General features: G+C 53.3%; 4 protein-coding genes across 4 annotated transcripts; 2 read left to right on the top strand and 2 right to left on the bottom strand.

Moving 5' to 3' along the window:
* Positions 1–1,538: 1,538 nt before the first annotated feature.
* MAM_05242 (ATPase-like, ATP-binding domain protein) lies at positions 1,539–7,181 on the top strand (the record flags this gene model as incomplete). The annotated part of the gene is made up of 4 exons (XM_040824040.1): positions 1,539–3,348; positions 3,408–4,894; positions 6,072–6,658; positions 6,758–7,181. 4 exons carry the CDS (start codon positions 1,539–1,541, stop codon positions 7,179–7,181), a joined length of 4,308 nt encoding a protein of 1,435 aa, XP_040678199.1.
* A 2,854-nt stretch (positions 7,182–10,035) lies between these two features.
* On the top strand, positions 10,036–10,641 carry MAM_05243 (uncharacterized protein; the record flags this gene model as incomplete). The annotated part of the gene is made up of 1 exon (XM_040824041.1): positions 10,036–10,641. The coding sequence occupies one exon, from the start codon at positions 10,036–10,038 to the stop codon at positions 10,639–10,641; it is 606 nt and encodes a 201-aa protein (XP_040678200.1).
* A 748-nt stretch (positions 10,642–11,389) lies between these two features.
* MAM_05244 (uncharacterized protein) lies at positions 11,390–13,010 on the bottom strand (the record flags this gene model as incomplete). Its single annotated transcript, XM_040824042.1, has 2 exons — positions 11,390–11,559; positions 11,792–13,010. 2 exons carry the CDS (start codon positions 13,008–13,010, stop codon positions 11,390–11,392), a joined length of 1,389 nt encoding a protein of 462 aa, XP_040678201.1.
* Positions 13,011–15,252: 2,242 nt separating this feature from the next.
* Positions 15,253–18,267, bottom strand: MAM_05245 (uncharacterized protein; the record flags this gene model as incomplete). Its single annotated transcript, XM_040824043.1, has 1 exon — positions 15,253–18,267. One exon carries the CDS (start codon positions 18,265–18,267, stop codon positions 15,253–15,255), a length of 3,015 nt encoding a protein of 1,004 aa, XP_040678202.1.
* Positions 18,268–18,391: the final 124 nt, after the last annotated feature.

Below are 18,391 nucleotides of genomic sequence, written 5' to 3' on the forward strand. Positions count from 1 at the left end.
TTGCGGGCCCTCTGACACGCATCAGATGGTTGATGTCGTCCGCTTCAAGTCTACGGCGTCATTCCCGTATTTTTCTGCACATTGTAGCTGTGGACGGCAGGCGGAAGCCACGAGAATAAAGCTCGCAACCAACTTGGACGATGCATGCGCGTCGTTGTCCCATGCATGCATGCGGCAGTCGATGCGTTCTCCTTCCAGCCAAGAGGAGAGACGAGGTTTTGATTACCAGTTCGAAAATTGACTCGGGCAGCTGAGCTAAATTCATCAAGGTTGTGGCAGCCTGGCAGAGACCCTAGTCAACGGCTTTTCATCGGATAATAGATACACCAGGCGTGGGTGTGACGTGCTGTTATCCAGACGAATGGGTGTGCTGGGTGCGGAGTACTACTCCGCCTATCTACTAAGTTACTTAAAGTAGTTAACTTAGTACTTAAGGTATGCTTAATTCGTGGACAGTACGGAGTACTCCGTATGTCGTGGCCCCTTGCGATAGCCCAGCGTCTTTGGGACGCGCGGACGCGGACACGTAGCAGAGCCACGTTGAACTCCAACACAAAGTACTCCGTACTCCGTACTTGACGGAGCACCTCGTGACTTGTTGGGCCGTGGCCAGGGACGCCACGTTATTTCATCCCGGAAGGAAAATAAACATATTTGCGGGCAATCCGGATCTAGGGTAGCCAGCCGTCATCTCGGGCCGCATCCCCGCTGCGCACAGATCAGCAGCTCACGCACCCTGCGAGGCACCCGCCGATTGCCAAATTCTCCCGAAAACCAGACATCGTTGTATGAATTCACCATGGCTTGCTGCTCTAGCCACTGGCTGCTCGGTATTGACCCAAAAAATCGACCCGACCCGACCCCTAGCCCTGTCGTCAGCAATGGCATTTGCTTGCGGTCGCGACGCTCGAGACGCTATAGACAGTCGCGAGGTCTAGAACATGGTCCATCTCCGTCGCATCAACCTTCAACCATCAATGAGCACAAGCTGGAAGCCAGCAAGCCAGCGAGCCTGCGAGCCAAAGAGCTCCTTCCCCGTTGACGGAGCAGTTGATCCGGCCTGCAAATGGTGGTTCACTTGGCTCAACTTTGCCAGGTTTAGTTGGCTGCTCTAATTTGATGCCTCCAGCACCAAATCTCCCCGTGGCTGCTGCCACTCAAAGCCACCAGGTTGTCAACGTCGGCAGCGAGATGCCTCCGAGGCCTGCGACGTGATACGGCCATGCGCTGTTATTCCAGGGGCGCCATTCAAATTTTCCACCTCGACTTCCTGCCCTTTGGCCCTTGATCCAACTTGCAACGACTGTGGCGACGACATTGCGACCGAACCGAAGAGCTGCTCCTGCTGCTTCTACGCGACAATACACCCATCGACCGGCTCGCGCCCTTCCCCCGTGCTGCTGCATGGCACCCTCCCTCGTACCAGCCGCCGTCAAAACACAATCGCACTCGTTCAAGCCGGCAAATAATGCTTCGCGGCCGCCCGTAGCCAAGCCGTGACCGGCAGGCAACCCGTCCACCGTTCCGAATCCATCAGCATGAGACTCTCGATCCGAGAACAGCTTGCGGCGCTCGTCATATTTACCGTCCTCATCGCCCTCGCCATTGTGTCCGTTCCCACGTGGTTCTTCGTCCATAGCTTCGTCACTGGCGTTGCCTCGAGCGGCCTATCCTTGACCGCCTCTCTCAAGGCTGCAAGGATTGATTCCGAGCTTAACCTGCTTCAAACCCTCAGTCAAACTGTGGCTACTCGCATCTTGCTCCAGCAGGCACTCGTCAACTTCTACAATGACAATGCGACCAACTCATTCAGCGCCGCCCGCGCCGACCTGGAAAGTGCCATGAGCACGAATCGCCTTGCCGGTCTCCTCCAGGCTAGGTTATTCTCCAGAAACAGCACGGGCGCCAATCCCGGTGGTCTCCTCAATGTCACTGGCAGCGGCGTGGGTACGCTGACCAACAACATACAGCTGCCGTATTCGACTCCCAATGGGTCCAGAGTGAACCTCAGCGACACAGACTTTGGTTACCCGCCGCACCTCTATCCCAACATTACATATCAGAGACCGGGCTATCCTGATCCATATCAGCCGTCCACCCCAGCCTTTGGCGCCTTTGCCTTTCCGGGCGTCTCAATAGGCGACCATGGCGGGCTTCTTCTTGGGCCCTTGATGATTAACGAGTCCTTTGCCCTCATGTCCATCACCGTTCCCGTGCGATCGCTCAGCGTACACAATTTCATTCTTGGCTACATGACGCTAATTGTTTCTGCTGGATCCCTTTTCGAGGTTCAGACAAGTCGTGAGGGCCTGGGATCAACGGGCATGCTTCTGCTCCTGGGGCCGTCAAATCCATCTAACCATTTCCTGGCTCCCATTCTCCTTTCCAACCGCACCTACTCGCCTCTGGTTGATGCCTTGGCGGCCTCGACTGTGAAGTTTGTTCTTCTTCCTATCCCCATTGCCGGACAGACTGACCGCCATGTCAAGAGAGCCCACAGAAAAGGCGACTTCTCGAGCCTATTGACGCTTTCTCAGTACCCAGCAGTCTTGCAAGTCTATACCAAGCGCACTTCGCAGCTGAATGATGCCAGAGCACTACTGTCAACGAGGAACGAGGATGGCGTGGCGGTCGCCGTGGGCGTGGCCCGTCCTCAGTCAGCCCTAGTTGACTGGGCCATCGTGGTAGAACAAGCTGATAGCGAAGCCTACGCGCCAATCGTCACTCTGAGGCAGATTTTGCTTGGTTGCGTGTTCGGCGCAGCTGTATCACTTTTGATTCTCATCATCCCGTGCGCGCACGTCAGCGTGGGGCCCATCAGACGGCTCAAAATGGCGACGGAAAAATCCATGTCCCCGCTCGGATACGAGGACGAGTCCGAAGGCTATGATGAGCATAGCCGTAGTTCAGCCGGTCCGGGCTCACCTGGCTCGATGAAAGGCCTCTTTGATAATTTTCATCGCAAGCCCAAGAAACGGAGAAGAGCCATGACGCAGGCTGAAAATGACAATCATCGTCGGATATTCAAGATCCCTGGGCGAGTTGCAGAGCGAAAACACTTTGTGACCGACGAGCTTACGGAGCTCACGCAAGTGTACAATGAAATGACGGATGAGCTCGTGAAACAGTACACTTCTCTTGATGAAAAGGTTGCCGAGAGAACTCGTGAACTTGAGATCAGTAAAAGGGCGGCCGAGGCTGCCAACGAGAGCAAGACATTATTCATTGCCAACATGTCACATGAGCTGAAGACACCGTTGAATGGCATAATGGGCATATGTGCTGTTTGCATGGAAGACGACGATGTTTTGCGCATCCGGCAATCTCTAAAGACCCTTTACAGATCGGGTACGTTTGTCCGCCATGGCACAAAACTCCCGCAGACCCTGATGACTTATGAACCTTAGGCGAATTGCTACTCCATCTTCTCGAAGATCTTTTATGCTTCTCCAAGAACCAAATTAGCCAGCAAATCAGACTCGAAGACAGGGATTTCCGCCTAGGTGATATCCAATCCCAGATAATGTCCATCTTTGACAACCAAGCTCGCGAGAGCAGCATCACATTAGAAGTTTCATTCCTCGGTTTTGAATGCGACGAAAAGCGCTCGAGATCAGACCAGCATGGCATTTCGAAAGGGCTGCCCGCTCTCGGGCCGCCAGGCATGCGCCGGCTCGAAGACGTGTATCTATGGGGAGACGACCATCGAATCCTGCAAATCATCACTAATCTGGTCAGCAATAGCTTGAAATTCACGTCGGCTGGAGGCAGGGTCAAAGTTTGCATACGCTGCATCGGCGAGATTGAGCGAAGCAACGATGAGGGCAGGCCGTGCCAGAACGGCTCTACTCGGGTCGGACGAAGCCGGCACAGGGAAAGCACAGGCTCTACGCAGTGCAAGGCTACAACCCATGCCCCGGCGCTTCAGGACAGCACCACCACAGCGTTATCGAGCAGCAAGGGCCCCAAGGCAGGCAGGCACGTCCATGGGCAGGAACGGTTCTTGACGCCGTCTCGGCCTAATGCCAAGCGGTACCTGTTTGAGTTTGAAGTTCAGGACACTGGGAGTGGCATCCCTGAGCATATGCAGGAGAGAATCTTCGAGCCGTTTGTGCAGGTCGACTCCAGCTTGAGCAAAAGATTTGGAGGAAGTGGCCTCGGATTAAGCATATGCTCGCAGCTTGCTAAGCTGATGGATGGCTCTATTAGTGTCAACAGTACGGAGGGTGTGGGCTCGACATTTTCCCTGCGAATTCCGCTCAAACACGTCGAACATGGACATACCAGCACTGCATCAAGCCACGCTTCGTCCAGGGCCCAAAGCGTAGGGTCACAGGCGGATCAGGCACAGGAAGCAAAAAAGAATGACCTCTCTTCGGCAAGGGAAGACAGCCAACCCAGACTGGTTGGTCTTGGCACTCCTTTTTTCGCCCCGAGCCCTGCGCCGCCGCCGAACAACGGGGGCCAGCAAAGAGCAGCGATGCGGAAGTCAAGGGCCGACGAAGCAGGTCGAGGCGAAGTGCGCATTTTGGTTGCAGATGACAACTCGACCAACATCGAGGTGCTGAGCAGGATGCTCAAACTCGAGAAAGTGAACAATGTCACGATAGCAAGAGATGGACACGAGGCTTGCGAATTAGTCAAGGCCAATATGGAGGAGAAGCAGCCATTTGACCTGATTTTCATGGATGTCCAGATGCCTCACCTCGATGGGCTGCAATCAACTCGGTTGATTCGCAAGATGGGCTACGTCGCACCAATTGTCGCACTTACAGCCTTTTCGGAAGAGAGCAACGTCAAGGAGTGTATGGAGTCGGGCATGGACGAGTTCTTGAGCAAGCCGATCCGCCGGACTGCGTTGAACGAGGTACTCACTAAATTTGCAACGATACCGGTAGGAGCCTGCAGTGGCTGCGTACAATGTAGATGAGTAAACCTGCGCGCAGACCTGATGGGCAAAGACGGTCGTACAGGGGCAACTTGGTCGCATTCAGGTATATTGCGTAATGCGACCTGAATCGAAGTTTTGAAAACAATCCATGGCACGTGCTTGGTCTGCACCGCGTCCATACATGGCCAAGTCGGGTCGTGGCGTCGTGTCTCTTACCATGGACGCAGCCAGCACAGTCCAGAGACTTCTGACGACCAAGACGTGCATAAAATTAAAGTAGTCGAGGTTTCAGGCAAGGGCGGACCAGCCCCGATGCTCTTGCAGCCACCGGGCCAGTGGGCAATGCTGTTGAACTGCCCCAGTTGGAGGACTTGGGCATTATGCGTTTGATGTTGAGTGAAGTCACGAGTTTCATGTCTCGAAGACACATGGCCATGACGAGCGTGGCGCGCCGACCAGGCGGCCTGACTCGAGTTCAGCCGGGTTGACCAGTCTCGGACACGCGAGCCACTGGTCGATGACATGTCGTCTGATGGGTGGGATGGACGCTGGAAGGTTTCGAGCGCTGAAGCCCGCCTCGCGACGCCAATATATCTGACGACGTGGTGTCTCGAAAATCAATATGGACAACGGGCAATCCTTTCAGTTCCCGCACAGCAGTATACTAGCTGGGTCTACACCTGTGATGGGCTGGAGTATTTTAGAAGCTGGCTGGCACCTAGCCTTTCTCGTTGGAAAAAAAATATCAAAACATGCCAGCATTGGAAAATCTAGGTTCAACAGACAAGTGTTTCTTTGCCTAGTCTTGTTTCTATTCTTTCCACCTCCCCCGCTTCTTAAACCTCTCAAGCTATTTGCACAGTTACGACGACGCCATCGCAATGGTAACGCTTCCCTTTGCCGCCTTGAGCCTCCTGGCTTCCTGTTCGGTGGCCCGCACCATAGCAGTCAGGAGCCAGCCTGGATGGGTTTGCGGCAATGAGGACCACGGCCCGGAGCCTCGCGATCTCCTGAAGCGGCAGCAAGCCATTCCTGATGACGGAAGGTTACTTGAACTCCAGCCCAATTTTAAATTCTGCCAGCCTGAGGGTGGGGAGTCTGGGGACTGTCATGTGGGCCGCTATTCTGGAGTGCTGCGCGCGTCAAGGCTACTGGAACTCTGCTGACACGTCGGCGATAGAAAAGAATGAAAAGATTGGCCAGAGACGTCGTTGCAGATGTGAACTCGTATCTCAGTGGTGGTAATATCGCCCTGAAGGACCCGAGTGTCCACTGCATTACCCACCCCAAGTGCCACGCCAGCTTTAACGACGATGTGGCCATGGACAAGTTGAAGAGCGACACTTACGGCGGCAACACGACAACCCTGAATATCGTATACACAGCGCCAAAGAGCAGCAGCGTCACTGGGGCTGAAATAACTTTGGGCACGTGCATGCAGCCGAAACCTGCCGAGGGACTATTTCCCTCGACTCTAGGCAAATCAGACGGATGCGTCATCGATCAAGCTACTCTGACCGACCGCCATCGTGGCACTGTAGCTGGCCAATTGCCGGGGACGTCCGGGGAGATGCCTGGGGTGGCGATGGGCAAAAGAGAAGCCCAATCTCATGCCCGGGAATCCGCCTTCATAACGACCACGCATGAGATCGGCCACTTTCTCGGCCTTGGCCATGTACGACAGCAACAGGGTGGACGAGGGTCCCTGCGCCGTCTTTTACGACGGCAAGCCAGACCCGTCAGAAACGTCATGGAGCCCTTTAACACGTACGTCTGTTTGTTTTCTCCCTTTTCTCCCCCTCCGGGGAGCACGGAGGTGACACTGCGAGACACCGCGACCAACACGACGTTGCTAACAACTTGCAGCCCTGGCGCAGAATATGAATTCGACCCCGGGCAACACCGAGATATGCGCCAAATAGTCTTGAAGCGCATACAAGAGCAGGAAAAGCCTATGACGAGCCAACCGTCCTTTCCATTCTTCGAAGTTGCTCCTCCGGCCGGCAACCCAGTCGCCCCCGGTGGCCAAGGTTCTCCTGGGGTCAGTAACCAATTCAACCCTCCGAATGGCGTTCTTCCAGGCTTTGAAGGAGACAGCTATCAGGACCAAGGGAGCTCTGCAAACAATAACCCCGAAGCTTTGGGTCCGGGTCTCCCGAACATCGCATCAGATAACCCCGAGGAGCTCCTGCATCTTTCTCCTAGTAGTCCTCAGTCCCCAACCCCCAACGATAGCCCAGTTGATGTGGTTCAACTCACGCAAGATATGGAAATAGAGCACCCTTTCTAAGCTGGTCAAGCCGATTCTACGCAGGTATCTGGCATGCCGCGTTGGAGAAGTGTGGCGTCGACACAAACGCAGGCGGAGAAAGCGTCAAGGATCATACGCTGTGTACTGCAAAGCTTGGGTAAAGAGCAGGCATATATGTATATATACCTGTATGCTTCAGAATCGCAAGCAATTGATTCCACCTTGTGACATGACCAAGCGGTCCATCGAATCAACGAATGAATTGAGCCCACTGCTCCAAGCGTCAAGTGTGGGAGCAAGTTCGGACTGGTTCGCCATCCCCGACAAGACGGAAACAAAGAGTCAAAGAGGAGCAATTTCCAGTGGTACGTGGATGCAAACGGCTGTACGAGCTGTTTCAAGGCTTCCCAAGCACCCGCCCACAACCGAGGGTCGTCCATCTCTAATGGTCTGCCATGAGATTCAACACATTTTTACTGTTGGAACGCCATGTATACGAATATTGCTGATTCTCTAGAGATGCCTTGCCTATAAGTGTCGACTACTTGTTTATGGTTTCCTTGCCTTCTCTTCGCATCTGCCTCCCTGATCTGTTCCGCCAATTCGTGGGTCTGGGCGACGAATTGATCGATTGGTTTGGAGGCACTGCGGTCTCTTAGTTGCTGATTTAGTTGCTCCCGGCGGAGTCGTCGTCGCTCCTCACTCGAAGCGCGTTGACCGTCGGACCGCGTACGCCGCTCCTCGCCCAGGTCATCGGGCGTCGCAGATCGAGGCGATGGAGTCGACCTATGTGGCGGTGGACGGGGACTAAATCGCGCGCTCTCGCCGTCGAGTCGGCGCGAATCTATCTCCAGGGTTGCTAGAGCTCTCTGAGCTCCGACCAGTCTGCGATTACCAGTAGAATCAGCCATGGGTTCTAGTCTCGCAGTGCATGCAGGATCGTGGCGAGGAGGAAGCGTTCATGTGGAAGGAAAAAGGGAAGACGGACGGAGAGTTCCCAAGACTCTGCGCTGCAACCCCCCTTTTGAAGGCCGTCAGCACTTCTTACATGACGATCCATTTGGCCACAACAAAGGGGTTGTAACTTATGTCACATGGTAAGGCCTCCCCAAAGCCAGATTACACAACAAGGCCACGACGGGAGCCTGGGCCCGCGAGCCCGACAAAGGAAGGGGCTTTGCGTGAGGCATCGTCCATGTCTCCGCGTGTCGGAGCCTGTATCTATAGCGGCCTTGGGGACCAGGTCCCTCGCGATGAACCAACAACCTCTGGCGCCCTAAAGCTGATGGAAGATCCGTGTCATTGTTTCAAGCCTTGCTACACACAGCCCTTGTCGCCGACTCACCTCTTGGACCAACGTGTTGCAACACGATGGTACGATGGAGGCTAGATATGCAGGGCTTCAAAGGCAGCAAAGAGGCACGCCGCGCAACTTGTGGCTCAGGCGCCAAACCTTGTCTTTCGTGTATAGCTAGGGCCTTCTAAACATGTCACACAAGAGCTTGGACTCAGCCAAGGTCTGTTGAACCGAAAGTCGATTGTTGTCTCGAGCTGAGCTCTGTTGCTTTGAGCGTGGTTCGCCTGCCCTGGTTACCCTAGTCCTCTATTGATTTTGCATTTTTTTTTCCTTTTCTTCTTTTCTTCTTTTCTCCTTCTTCTTCTTCTTCTTCTACCCTTTTTTTTTGATAATTTGATTCTCTTTTTGCTTTTCGTTTCCCTTTTCACGGGGATAGCTCAAGATTCCTCCGGCTCGACAGCAGGGGCACACTAGGAGTCTTTGACTTGGGGTTTATTTTCATGCGCAAGTTCCAGGACCGTACAGAATCCACTCTGTCTAGAGCAACCGTTATCGACATCTTCTGCCGTCTCCGCTCTGGGGACACCGTAGATGCGAGCATGGGCGTGTCGTCAGAAGCACACACACGAGGGTGTCCTCGTCGGCCTCACTCTGAGCAGTCGCCACCGTCCGGGTATGAGCTGAGCTCGCGATGCATGCAGACTGTTTGGCGACAGTAGTAGAGTGAATTGTGAGCAAGACCCTGATGCCAACGACACGAATCGTTGACCTAGAGGCTAGGGATCTACTTCAACAGATTAAAAAAGTAGATAAAAAACCAAAATCAAAAATCGAAATATTAAAAAGGTAGGCAAAGCGCCCCGGGGGGGAAGGGGGGGCGGTGCTTACATAATCATGTAGTTGTGGCAAGCCTTTATTCTTCCCTGCTAGTCCCTATAAAATGCCAAAACACCATATTAAATGCCTATTATACTGGTGATGTTTTTTCAAATTACTCCCTCTACGGCCCGTCCAAGGACCCTGCCGCGGGCCGCTTGCGGCGAGCTAAGGCATGCAGTCGGCTCAACACTAAATTGTGAGGTTGGCGATGTTGCACGTGATTAGGGACGCTCCGACTATTATACATCACATTAAGGCAAAGCAGGAAGCTGCAGCCAAGGCCTGCTGTTTTCGCTCTACATCCCGCTTTGCCCAACAACCCTGGTTCTGCCACGTCTACGCATCACTGGGAAATACGACGACGACTGCCGTGGAGAAGAAACACCATCAGCGGTAAAGGTTCAACATTAAGCTCTTCTCCCAAATAATTTTCTCGCGAAATGTCCGCGGGGGAGCGCTTAGGGTTATCCATGAACTTATAGCAAGGTATCATATTTCTTCTGCTATACACCCACAGGGTTCGCTTAAGCCGCGCACAAATTTCCTCGTGAGGAGACGACCTGGCTCTCAAATGTGGCATATAAATAGTTGGAGCTCGGTCCTTCCTCAAACCCTCCTACTCTCCTTGTGTATCATCGCTCAAGCACCGCCAAGTGGCCCTCACGGTGACTCAACCTAGTTTGTGCCTGTATGCAACAACACCAACGACAAGCCAACATGCCGGCTGCTTCTCTCCTTACGCCCGGGCACTCGAGTCTAACACGTGTTGGGAGCAATGGCCAACGCTTCGCCACCGCTACCGGCGGGCACACGAAGCGAGCCAGCCCACCGTACGGCCCTGCTCGCTTGAATCTATTATACGTTTGCCTCACTGCTTTGTTTGCATTCTTACCGACTGTGGCGGCTCAGGTCAATTTCACCCCCGGGTTACCGCCAGTGGCTCTCAGTCACAGTTGTCTGGGCAACTTGATGGCCAAGTTTACAGACAAAACTGCGTGGTACTATGCGAACGAGGGCATCAATACCATCTCACTGCTCAAGAACGAGCTTGGAGGTTCTGAGAAATTCGCCACCTTTGTGTCTACCCTCCAGGATTGCGACAAGGTTATAGTTGACTTGACTGAAGACGATGATCCAGAGTGCAACCACGTCGAGCTCATTCCTGGGCACTCGCCAGTTGACGTTTGGTTTAGGCGCCGGACGATCCGGTACGGGAAAGATTGCCGGGTCACAACGCGCGCCGTGCGTCTCCGCGAATTCTTGCGTGACGAGTCGCTGAGAAACGTGGTCTTCCATGCGTCCGGAGATTCCGTGTCGACCTAGACGTTTTGGCAAGTCCGCCGCCGATTACAGGCCAAGGCCAACTTTGAACTTGCTGCGGAAGGGTGCCCTTTGACCGACGACGAAACTCACAATGCTGGCCTGTTCGCAACGCAGCCTTGTCAACAATCCGGTTGGCGGCACGTCACCAGCTTTTCGCCAAGGAGGACAGACAACAGACGCCTGGCACACTGATTTTTTGTTTGTTGCATGATATTCCAAGCATCAAGGACCTGGTCCTTAACACCGAGCTTTCAACAAGCTGGGTTTGATTTCTGGCACTGGGGTGGATCACAGGAGCTTAAATGATATTTCAAGGGAATTGCTACACGGGCATGACACTTTGGCTACACGGGCATGACTCTTACACGGGCATGACTTTTACCACTTCTGATTGGTCGCATACTTTCTTGGCCCCACAGATACTTCCTCGGAAAGGCGGTGTAGCCAACTTCACTAACAAGCTCCTACATCACCATGAATTGCAGTCACTTATCGTTGTGGGCGCGATTGGTCTTCTGCTATCTTGCAAGCCTGCATTTCGGATTAAACTACCGTCCTTGTACTGTTAGCCAGTAACTGTCAAATACTGGCAAAAGACGTGATGTGGTCTACTTAATTTATTGCCTCACAACGATACAATCTGGATCTTCGTCATCACTCTTAGCCAGTTCCCATTGACTCCTTGTCCTGCGAATGTTTCGTTGCGTCCTCCGTCCACTGTACCGCACGCCTGTCGTATTCCCAGCATTTAGGACTTTAGAAGGTCTACCTGGCCCTTGCTGGGCTGAGATGCCAATTTGGCCACCAGTTTGTGTGATGGTTTCTCGAGTAGCTTTATGCACTCTCCTAGCAAGAGTTGGCTTATTGAGACTTCCTGGCGGTCGACCTCGTCGCCCACTTGGTTGATTATCAGATCGGCTACTTGATGTAATAGCTAGGCTTTCTGGGATAACCTGCGCTGTATTCTTTGGCCTTCCACGTAGTGCAGTGGCAACTTTCGGGTCAAGAATTCGTCGGTATGGATCTTGAGATGCCGATTCCCGTAGTCGCCAGCGTGGGTGGACCTCCCATTTAGTGAAACGTGTGTCAGAATCTAGCTTTGCGTAGACTTTATGATAGCATGGGATTCCCAGCTCAATAGAGACCGTACAGTCGTCGTCGCAAAGTCCAATAGAGTCGGGGAAGGGATTCTTCCCCGTCGGCAGAAATTTGCGAGCAATACAGTATTGCTTGTTGATTAACCCAAGTCCTTTCGATGACATGGTTGTTCGTAGTTCACCAAGATAGTTTCCCATCGAACCTAGGTATTGTGGAGCAGTCAGGACATCATCCTGTCCACAGGCATCCTTAAAGGCACGTTCTTGGTCATGTATCATATCCTGCATTGCCTCGACGAGTCGGTAGAGGTGGCTCATGCCATTTAATAGATAGCTTTTGATATTATTGTTGCTTGCTTCTGTGCCGGACGTAACTCGGATTCCGAAGTTACGATAACGACGGATAAAGCAACGTGCCCATTGAGCACTAACAGGCATATAAGTCGAGTAGAGGTATTGTAAGATCGCTCGTTGGTCGTCGAACTCTTTACAAAGATCTCTCCATGCCTGCTCAAACGCTTCCTCAGTCTCGGCATAGAGAACCTTTTTCCACATTAAAACAACGCCTTGGTAAGTATGAGGAATCTTATCACTACTCGACCGATCTTCGATCAGATGCTTATCTGTAGTGCTCAACCCGCCATCCGCCTGTGAGGGAATGTCTTCACTGTCACTAGCGCTAGGGCTAGTAGTACTGTCCTCACGTTGGCCCGTCCACCTAGTCTTCGATTTAAGCAAAACGTTTGAAAGGATATGATGAATACAAAGCTGTTGCTGTGCATTTGGAAACTGATCATTAACGGCAGCTTTCATAGCCTTGTCGAAGTCTGTGATGATGACATCTGGTTCCCTGAGTGAGTGTTTTGTAATGAGCTTGCGAACACTCTCTGCAAGGAATTGGAACCCCTCCCTCCTCTCGTTATCTATTAAGCCAAATGCAGCATTGAACACAGTTCCAAGACAGGTTTGGCCAGTAGCCTGGAATAAAGGAAGCTTGAAGCGATTAGTGTTATATGTGTTATCAAAGCTAATAACCTCGGGGAAGCGCTTCCACATCTGTAGACAGTACGGAAAGGTCCAGACAAGACCAAGCAGTCTATCTGGATCATCATCGGCCCATTTCGCGATGTATGGGATCTTCTTCTCATCAAAGAGTTTGATCAATGCCGCAGTAGGTGTATAGCCATTTAGCTTCTCTCGGTTAATGAACGAACGGGCATTATAGATATCCTTCCGCAGGAGTGTTGTATCGGGGAATTGCTCCTCAACCATAGCAGCTACATCACTGGCTCGAATACCCGCGCGACGGCTTGCTGACTCGATGGTTGCTTTAACTGGTGTAGTAAGGCGGCGGTGGGAAACATGCGCAGATGGCGTAATACTCCGTTCATGGTTATGCTGGTGATGTTTCGGGTCTCTATGTTGTCGAAGAAGCCACTTGCCTTCCTCTAGGGCTTCAGCAATTATCATCCATTTGCAATCACACTTCCGAGACCTTCGGGTTCGAAGACCAGAACCCCCCGAGGCCCGAGATTGTCCAAACCGGTCGCATTGAATGGAGTACCTAATCAACCGTCCCTTATAGGAATATTTATTCCGCCGAATAATACCAAATCCGTTCTCCTTTGCAAATGCGTTGGTTGTTTTAAAAAGAACTTCGGCCGAGGGCGCTGGGTCGCCAGGGATTATTGGGTTCGGAATTGGCTCCGGGGCGGGAGATAGAGACTGTCGCATAGGCGAGGAACTAATATTTTCGGGCGTCGGTGATATTCGAGGAGGTTGTGTGGGTGACCTACGAGGTGGAGAGTACGGTGGAGGAGAGTCATATGCTTCGAAACTTAATGGTGACCATCCCCATCTCTCTCGCCAAGCTTGTACACGTTCGTATGATCGAGCAAGGTCTACAGTTAGCCTTCGACCTTCGCCGGTAACCTCTCGTACTATGCGCATTGCGGACTCGAACTCGGCTCTTGTCCTTGTTGGGAGATGCTGGGCGGATGGGGGTGATTCGGGAGGTTCAGAGGCGAATGGATCAAATTCTGGGCCTGGTATAAGCGCTCTGACTCGCTGGCTCCATCTTTTTCCACGGAAGAAGTCATTTTGAAGATATATCTCATAGTCAGATCGAAGGCCCCATGCAGGCTCATGGCGGCCCTGTGAACCATGGGGGTGTGGGAGACTTGAAAGTGTTTGCGGGAAAGAGGCGAACAGGTTATCGAGTGCATTTTCGTCCCCGAGGCCGTAGAACTGACCGATACTCGTAGCAGAGCTACTCGCGGATTGTGGTCGGTCTTCAACTGTGGAAGGACTAGATCTGCGTCGCCGACTGGATTTGTGTCGCTTTCCTCTTTGTGATTGATCACTGGGACTAGGGCTCCGCGACCTGCGAGGAGGTGTGCGAGGCAAAGACATTGACGTCTTGAGAAGAGAACAAGATTGTAGTGAAAGAATTGGTCGCTATCTCTACAGCATAGGGTGCCGTATTATGGTTTATTAAAAGCTACGAAAATGAAGAAAGCAAGCTCGAGGGGGTCGCCCCGACTGCGCGACCACTGGGTTGCTGCGTAGTAGCTTAGCCGAAATGAAGTAATTTACACAGAAGCAAGGTTAAAATGGCCCAGGTACTTGCGGCTGAGGTGGCAGAATCCAGCGTCGTTAACAGAGACAATGCGACCAATCAGAAGTGGTAAAAGTCATGCCCGTGTAAGAGTCATGCCCGTGTAGCCAAAGTGTCATGCCCGTGTAGCAATTCCCTATTTCAAGTATCAAGGACCTGGTTCTTAAGACGGAGCTTTCAACAAGCTGGGTTTGAATTCTGGCACTTGGGTGGATCACAGGAGCTTGAATGATATTTCAAGTACTATCAAGGACCTGGTTCTTAACGCTGGGTGGATCACAGAAGCCACGTGGCTGGGAAAAGTTTGTTCGAGTCGTGCTTTAGCTGCTACAGATAAAATAGACTACAGTCTTGGAATCTAAGTGGGCTTATTACAGCTAGCTTTAGAAGAATTGTTCACATATTTACATGATATACCTGCTCACTGCTTATAGGTTTGGTCGTGTAACGTACTACGCATATGATGACTTGATAAGCGGATAATAAGACTAGATTGCATACAGACGAGCCCACCGGGCCATCGAGCTTGTGGCCCAACCGTAGACCACTGCACCACCAGGGGCCAAAGGGGTACGAATCGAACAGGCCTCATATCTCTTGCTCGACTAGCACCATATAGGCCGCGTAGACAGCGGTGCCAATCGCTGCGTCTCGGCCGGAAAAGGCTGACACCATGTAATACAAACGTGATATATGAAGCCTTCCGCATTTAGATGGCTAGCCGCACCACGGAACTGCAAGAAAATTCTGGGCCTACTTGACACCTTACCTTCCAAGTCTGACACGGAGAATGCGCAGGTGACCATTGAGTCTTGCAGTAGAAGTCCCCCGCAAGGACCTAGGATATCGCAGTTCAGGGAGTACCGAAGCGAAAGCAGTCTGCCATCTATATCCCTCCTACATCGTATATCTCATGACAACCAGGATATTGGAGACACTCGCACCCATCGCCTTTGGCTGAAGAGTGATACGCCAGTCTGAAACGGTGGCTGCCTGTTTTGCTGCCGTGGCCACCTGGTATGATCCTATGGAAGTCCCGGCCCCTAGAGGAATCTTGCTCGAGGCACTCAGTTCAATGTCCCTCTCCATGTCGATGGCCGACTCGGACGCGACGAGGACAGAGATGGTCTCGGCCTTGACCACTTTGCCCTTTGTGAAGAAGGGCAGACGATCCTGCAGAGCAGCAAGAGGCATCGTTGAGGGCTTGGAGGGATCGGCCGAGATGAGCTGCTGCCACTCCGTGGGGAAGTCGCTCTTGAGGTCTAGCACGGCGAACATGCCCTCCGTGTCTGAGAGATCAGCGACCGTCTTCTGGAAGGCAACGGCAGAGTCGGAAGCTGCCTTGCGGAAGCCGGCACCGCCCTGGAGCGCCGTGTAGCTGACGTGCAAGACGACGTCGCTGATGGTTTCGTAGTCGAACTGCTTCACGGCGGTAGGTAGCTCGAGTCGCCATCTGCTCACCGCCCCGGCACCTTCGAAGGGAATATATCGCTCGCTGCTGAAGTCGAGGTTGAAGACGCCGCTGTCCTGCTGGCCGCCGCTGACGGCGATGGAGGAGATTGGCACCTGGTCTGTCTGGAATCTCTCATCCGACGTCTTCTGAGGATAGTCTGAAGAGCCCTTGGCGTCCGCCTTGACTCGGTAACGGTGCTCAAGAAGCGTCAGCGTGGCGTTGACGCCGGTGCAAGGCCCAAGGACACACGAGACCGTCAGGCTCACGGACTTGATGCGGCGACAGTAGTGGCCTGGAAAATCAAAGTCGAAGAGGACCTCGGGGAGATCAAACTCGGCCATGCCGGTCTCGCGAAGCACCAGCAGGGCCCATGGTCGAAGCTGGCGAAGCGAGACGTCCTTGACGACTTCAACGTCGTGCATGCTCTTCTCCATCCAAGCTGCCTCGAGGCGCTTGAGGGAGAGAAAGAGGCTGTCGCCAGAGAACAGGCCGTCTCTGCCACCGTCCCAGGACGACGGGCCGATAATGTTGACGGAGCGATCGCCTTTTTCAAACATAAAGGCCGCCTGGGCCTTTTGCGCCAGGTCATCGGCGAGGAGATATGTTTGGTAGTACAGGTTCTGAACAACGCCCTCCATCCAGACGTAGAGCTGCTCACTGCTGTACTTCCTCCTGAGCCAGTCCTCCATGTCCTTTGCGTAGGCAGCCTGCTGCTGCTGGAGCTGGATGTCACGCTCACACATGTCGACGCGAATGCGGCATGTCGCTATTTGCTTGTCTGTCTCCTTGATGTCGCGGCCGGCCGCGTTGGCCTCGAAACGTCGCTCTTGAAGCTGTTTAACCAGGGCACCCGTGCGTGATGCCCTTGCGCCCTCGTCGGTGAAGTACTGGCCCTGGAAACGCAAGACATTGGCCATGATCAGCATGGACTCGGATACGTTGCTGGTGATGGACCCGAGGGAGACGCCAACGCCCAGCGGCTCGGCCTCCTCTTCGATATCTGGTATGAGCTTGATAACACTCGCGGCAATGTCCATAGCGCTAGCCTTTTGGTTGAGCACCGCGGCAGCCTCGGACTTCTCCATTTCGAGCTTCTCATAGGATTTCATGCGCAGATCGTCCGTTGTGGGCTTCTCAATCGACTGGGCTATGTCTTCCCACTCCTGGTTCTCGCCTGGGACAGACTTGTCGTCTGTGCCTGTTAGCGCGAGGTAGTATTCTAGTTTGGCCACCTGGGCCTTGCGCGTCTCGACAAGGGCGTCGATGCTCGATTCGGCTTCCTTCTTTGCTATATTTCTGAGGTCTATCATGAGCCTTTGAATGACAGTGTCTTGACGAGCACGGAGATTCGACAGAGCCTCAGTATCCTTGCTCTCCTTGATGGTCAACAGCGTAGCACCCATGGCCTTGACCTCGGCACACATGTCAAAGGCCTTTTGCAGCAACAGCTGGAAGCGGTAGTTTGGCATGGGACCGACAGTATTGCCCAGGAGCTTGGAGATGTCGACACCGCTGGCTGCTGCTCGGACGAGCATACCGGGGTCCAAGGGCGGTTCGAAGAGGGCGAGGCTTCGGACGACGCCATTGATGTCCTGGCAGTTGCGGACCTTGAAGAGACGGTCATCTATGAGATTGCGGAGCTCCATGAGCTTCGGGTTGGCAGGGACGCAGAAGTATGTAGACTTGAGGATACCGGTAACGCCGGCACCGCCGCCGATCCCGTTTCCGCCGGCGTTGCCTCGGGTGGCCGGGTCACTGTAAAAGGGAAAGTCCAGTTCCATATCGAAATCGGCGTTGGAGAAGTCGTTAAAATCCTTGTCCAGATCCCCATAGGACTTGTACACGGGCTTGGTGTACTTGGGGACCTGCATGGGCGCCGAGCCAAAGACGTGGGAAGCCTCGACGTAGCGTTGGATGGCAAATGGGACGGCCTCGAGTGTGTTTTGACGGAAGTAGACATCGCCGCTCGCAATCAGTATCTCGATGTACTTCATGATCATCCTACGCATATATGCCTGCGGCCTTCCACGAGCGACACTATGAGGATTAAAGGGGTTCATGCGCCATTGGAGAATATTGGTGTTCATCTCGTCTTCTGCGCCGGTAGACGGTTCGAGGGCCTGCAAGATGTCTTGTATAGACTTGATGGGTGTTGCAGGGTCGGCGAGCTCGATGAATGGAGGGAATAGCCAGCAGCGAGCAAGGCTGGTGCCGTCAATGGTCGGATCGAAGACGAAATGAGCCACCTTGAGGGCGAGATCATACTGCTGAGTGGCTTGGAGCCTCTCCATGAGCAGCATGACGGCGTGAGCACCGAGCTCCCAGTTATAAATGGCATACGGCGTCGAAAGCTCATTCACCAGCCTGTTGCGTTTCCCAAAGGCAAGGAACCATTCTTCCTTGGGGACGCTGGCGAGAAACGCGTAGACCTGGTCGACCCCGTCGTAGGTCGTCGCCATGGATATGAGATCACGGTCCAGCGTGTGCTGGAAGACGTCGGATGCAAAAGTACTGCTGCTGAAAGGAGGGTACGTAATGTAAGAAGGGAATTGCTACACGGGCATGACACTTTGGCTACACGGG

Source organism: Metarhizium album (assembly GCF_000804445.1).
Source record: "Metarhizium album ARSEF 1941 chromosome Unknown scaffold_12, whole genome shotgun sequence".
In the NCBI taxonomy this organism is placed as follows: Eukaryota; Fungi; Ascomycota; class Sordariomycetes; order Hypocreales; family Clavicipitaceae; genus Metarhizium; species Metarhizium album.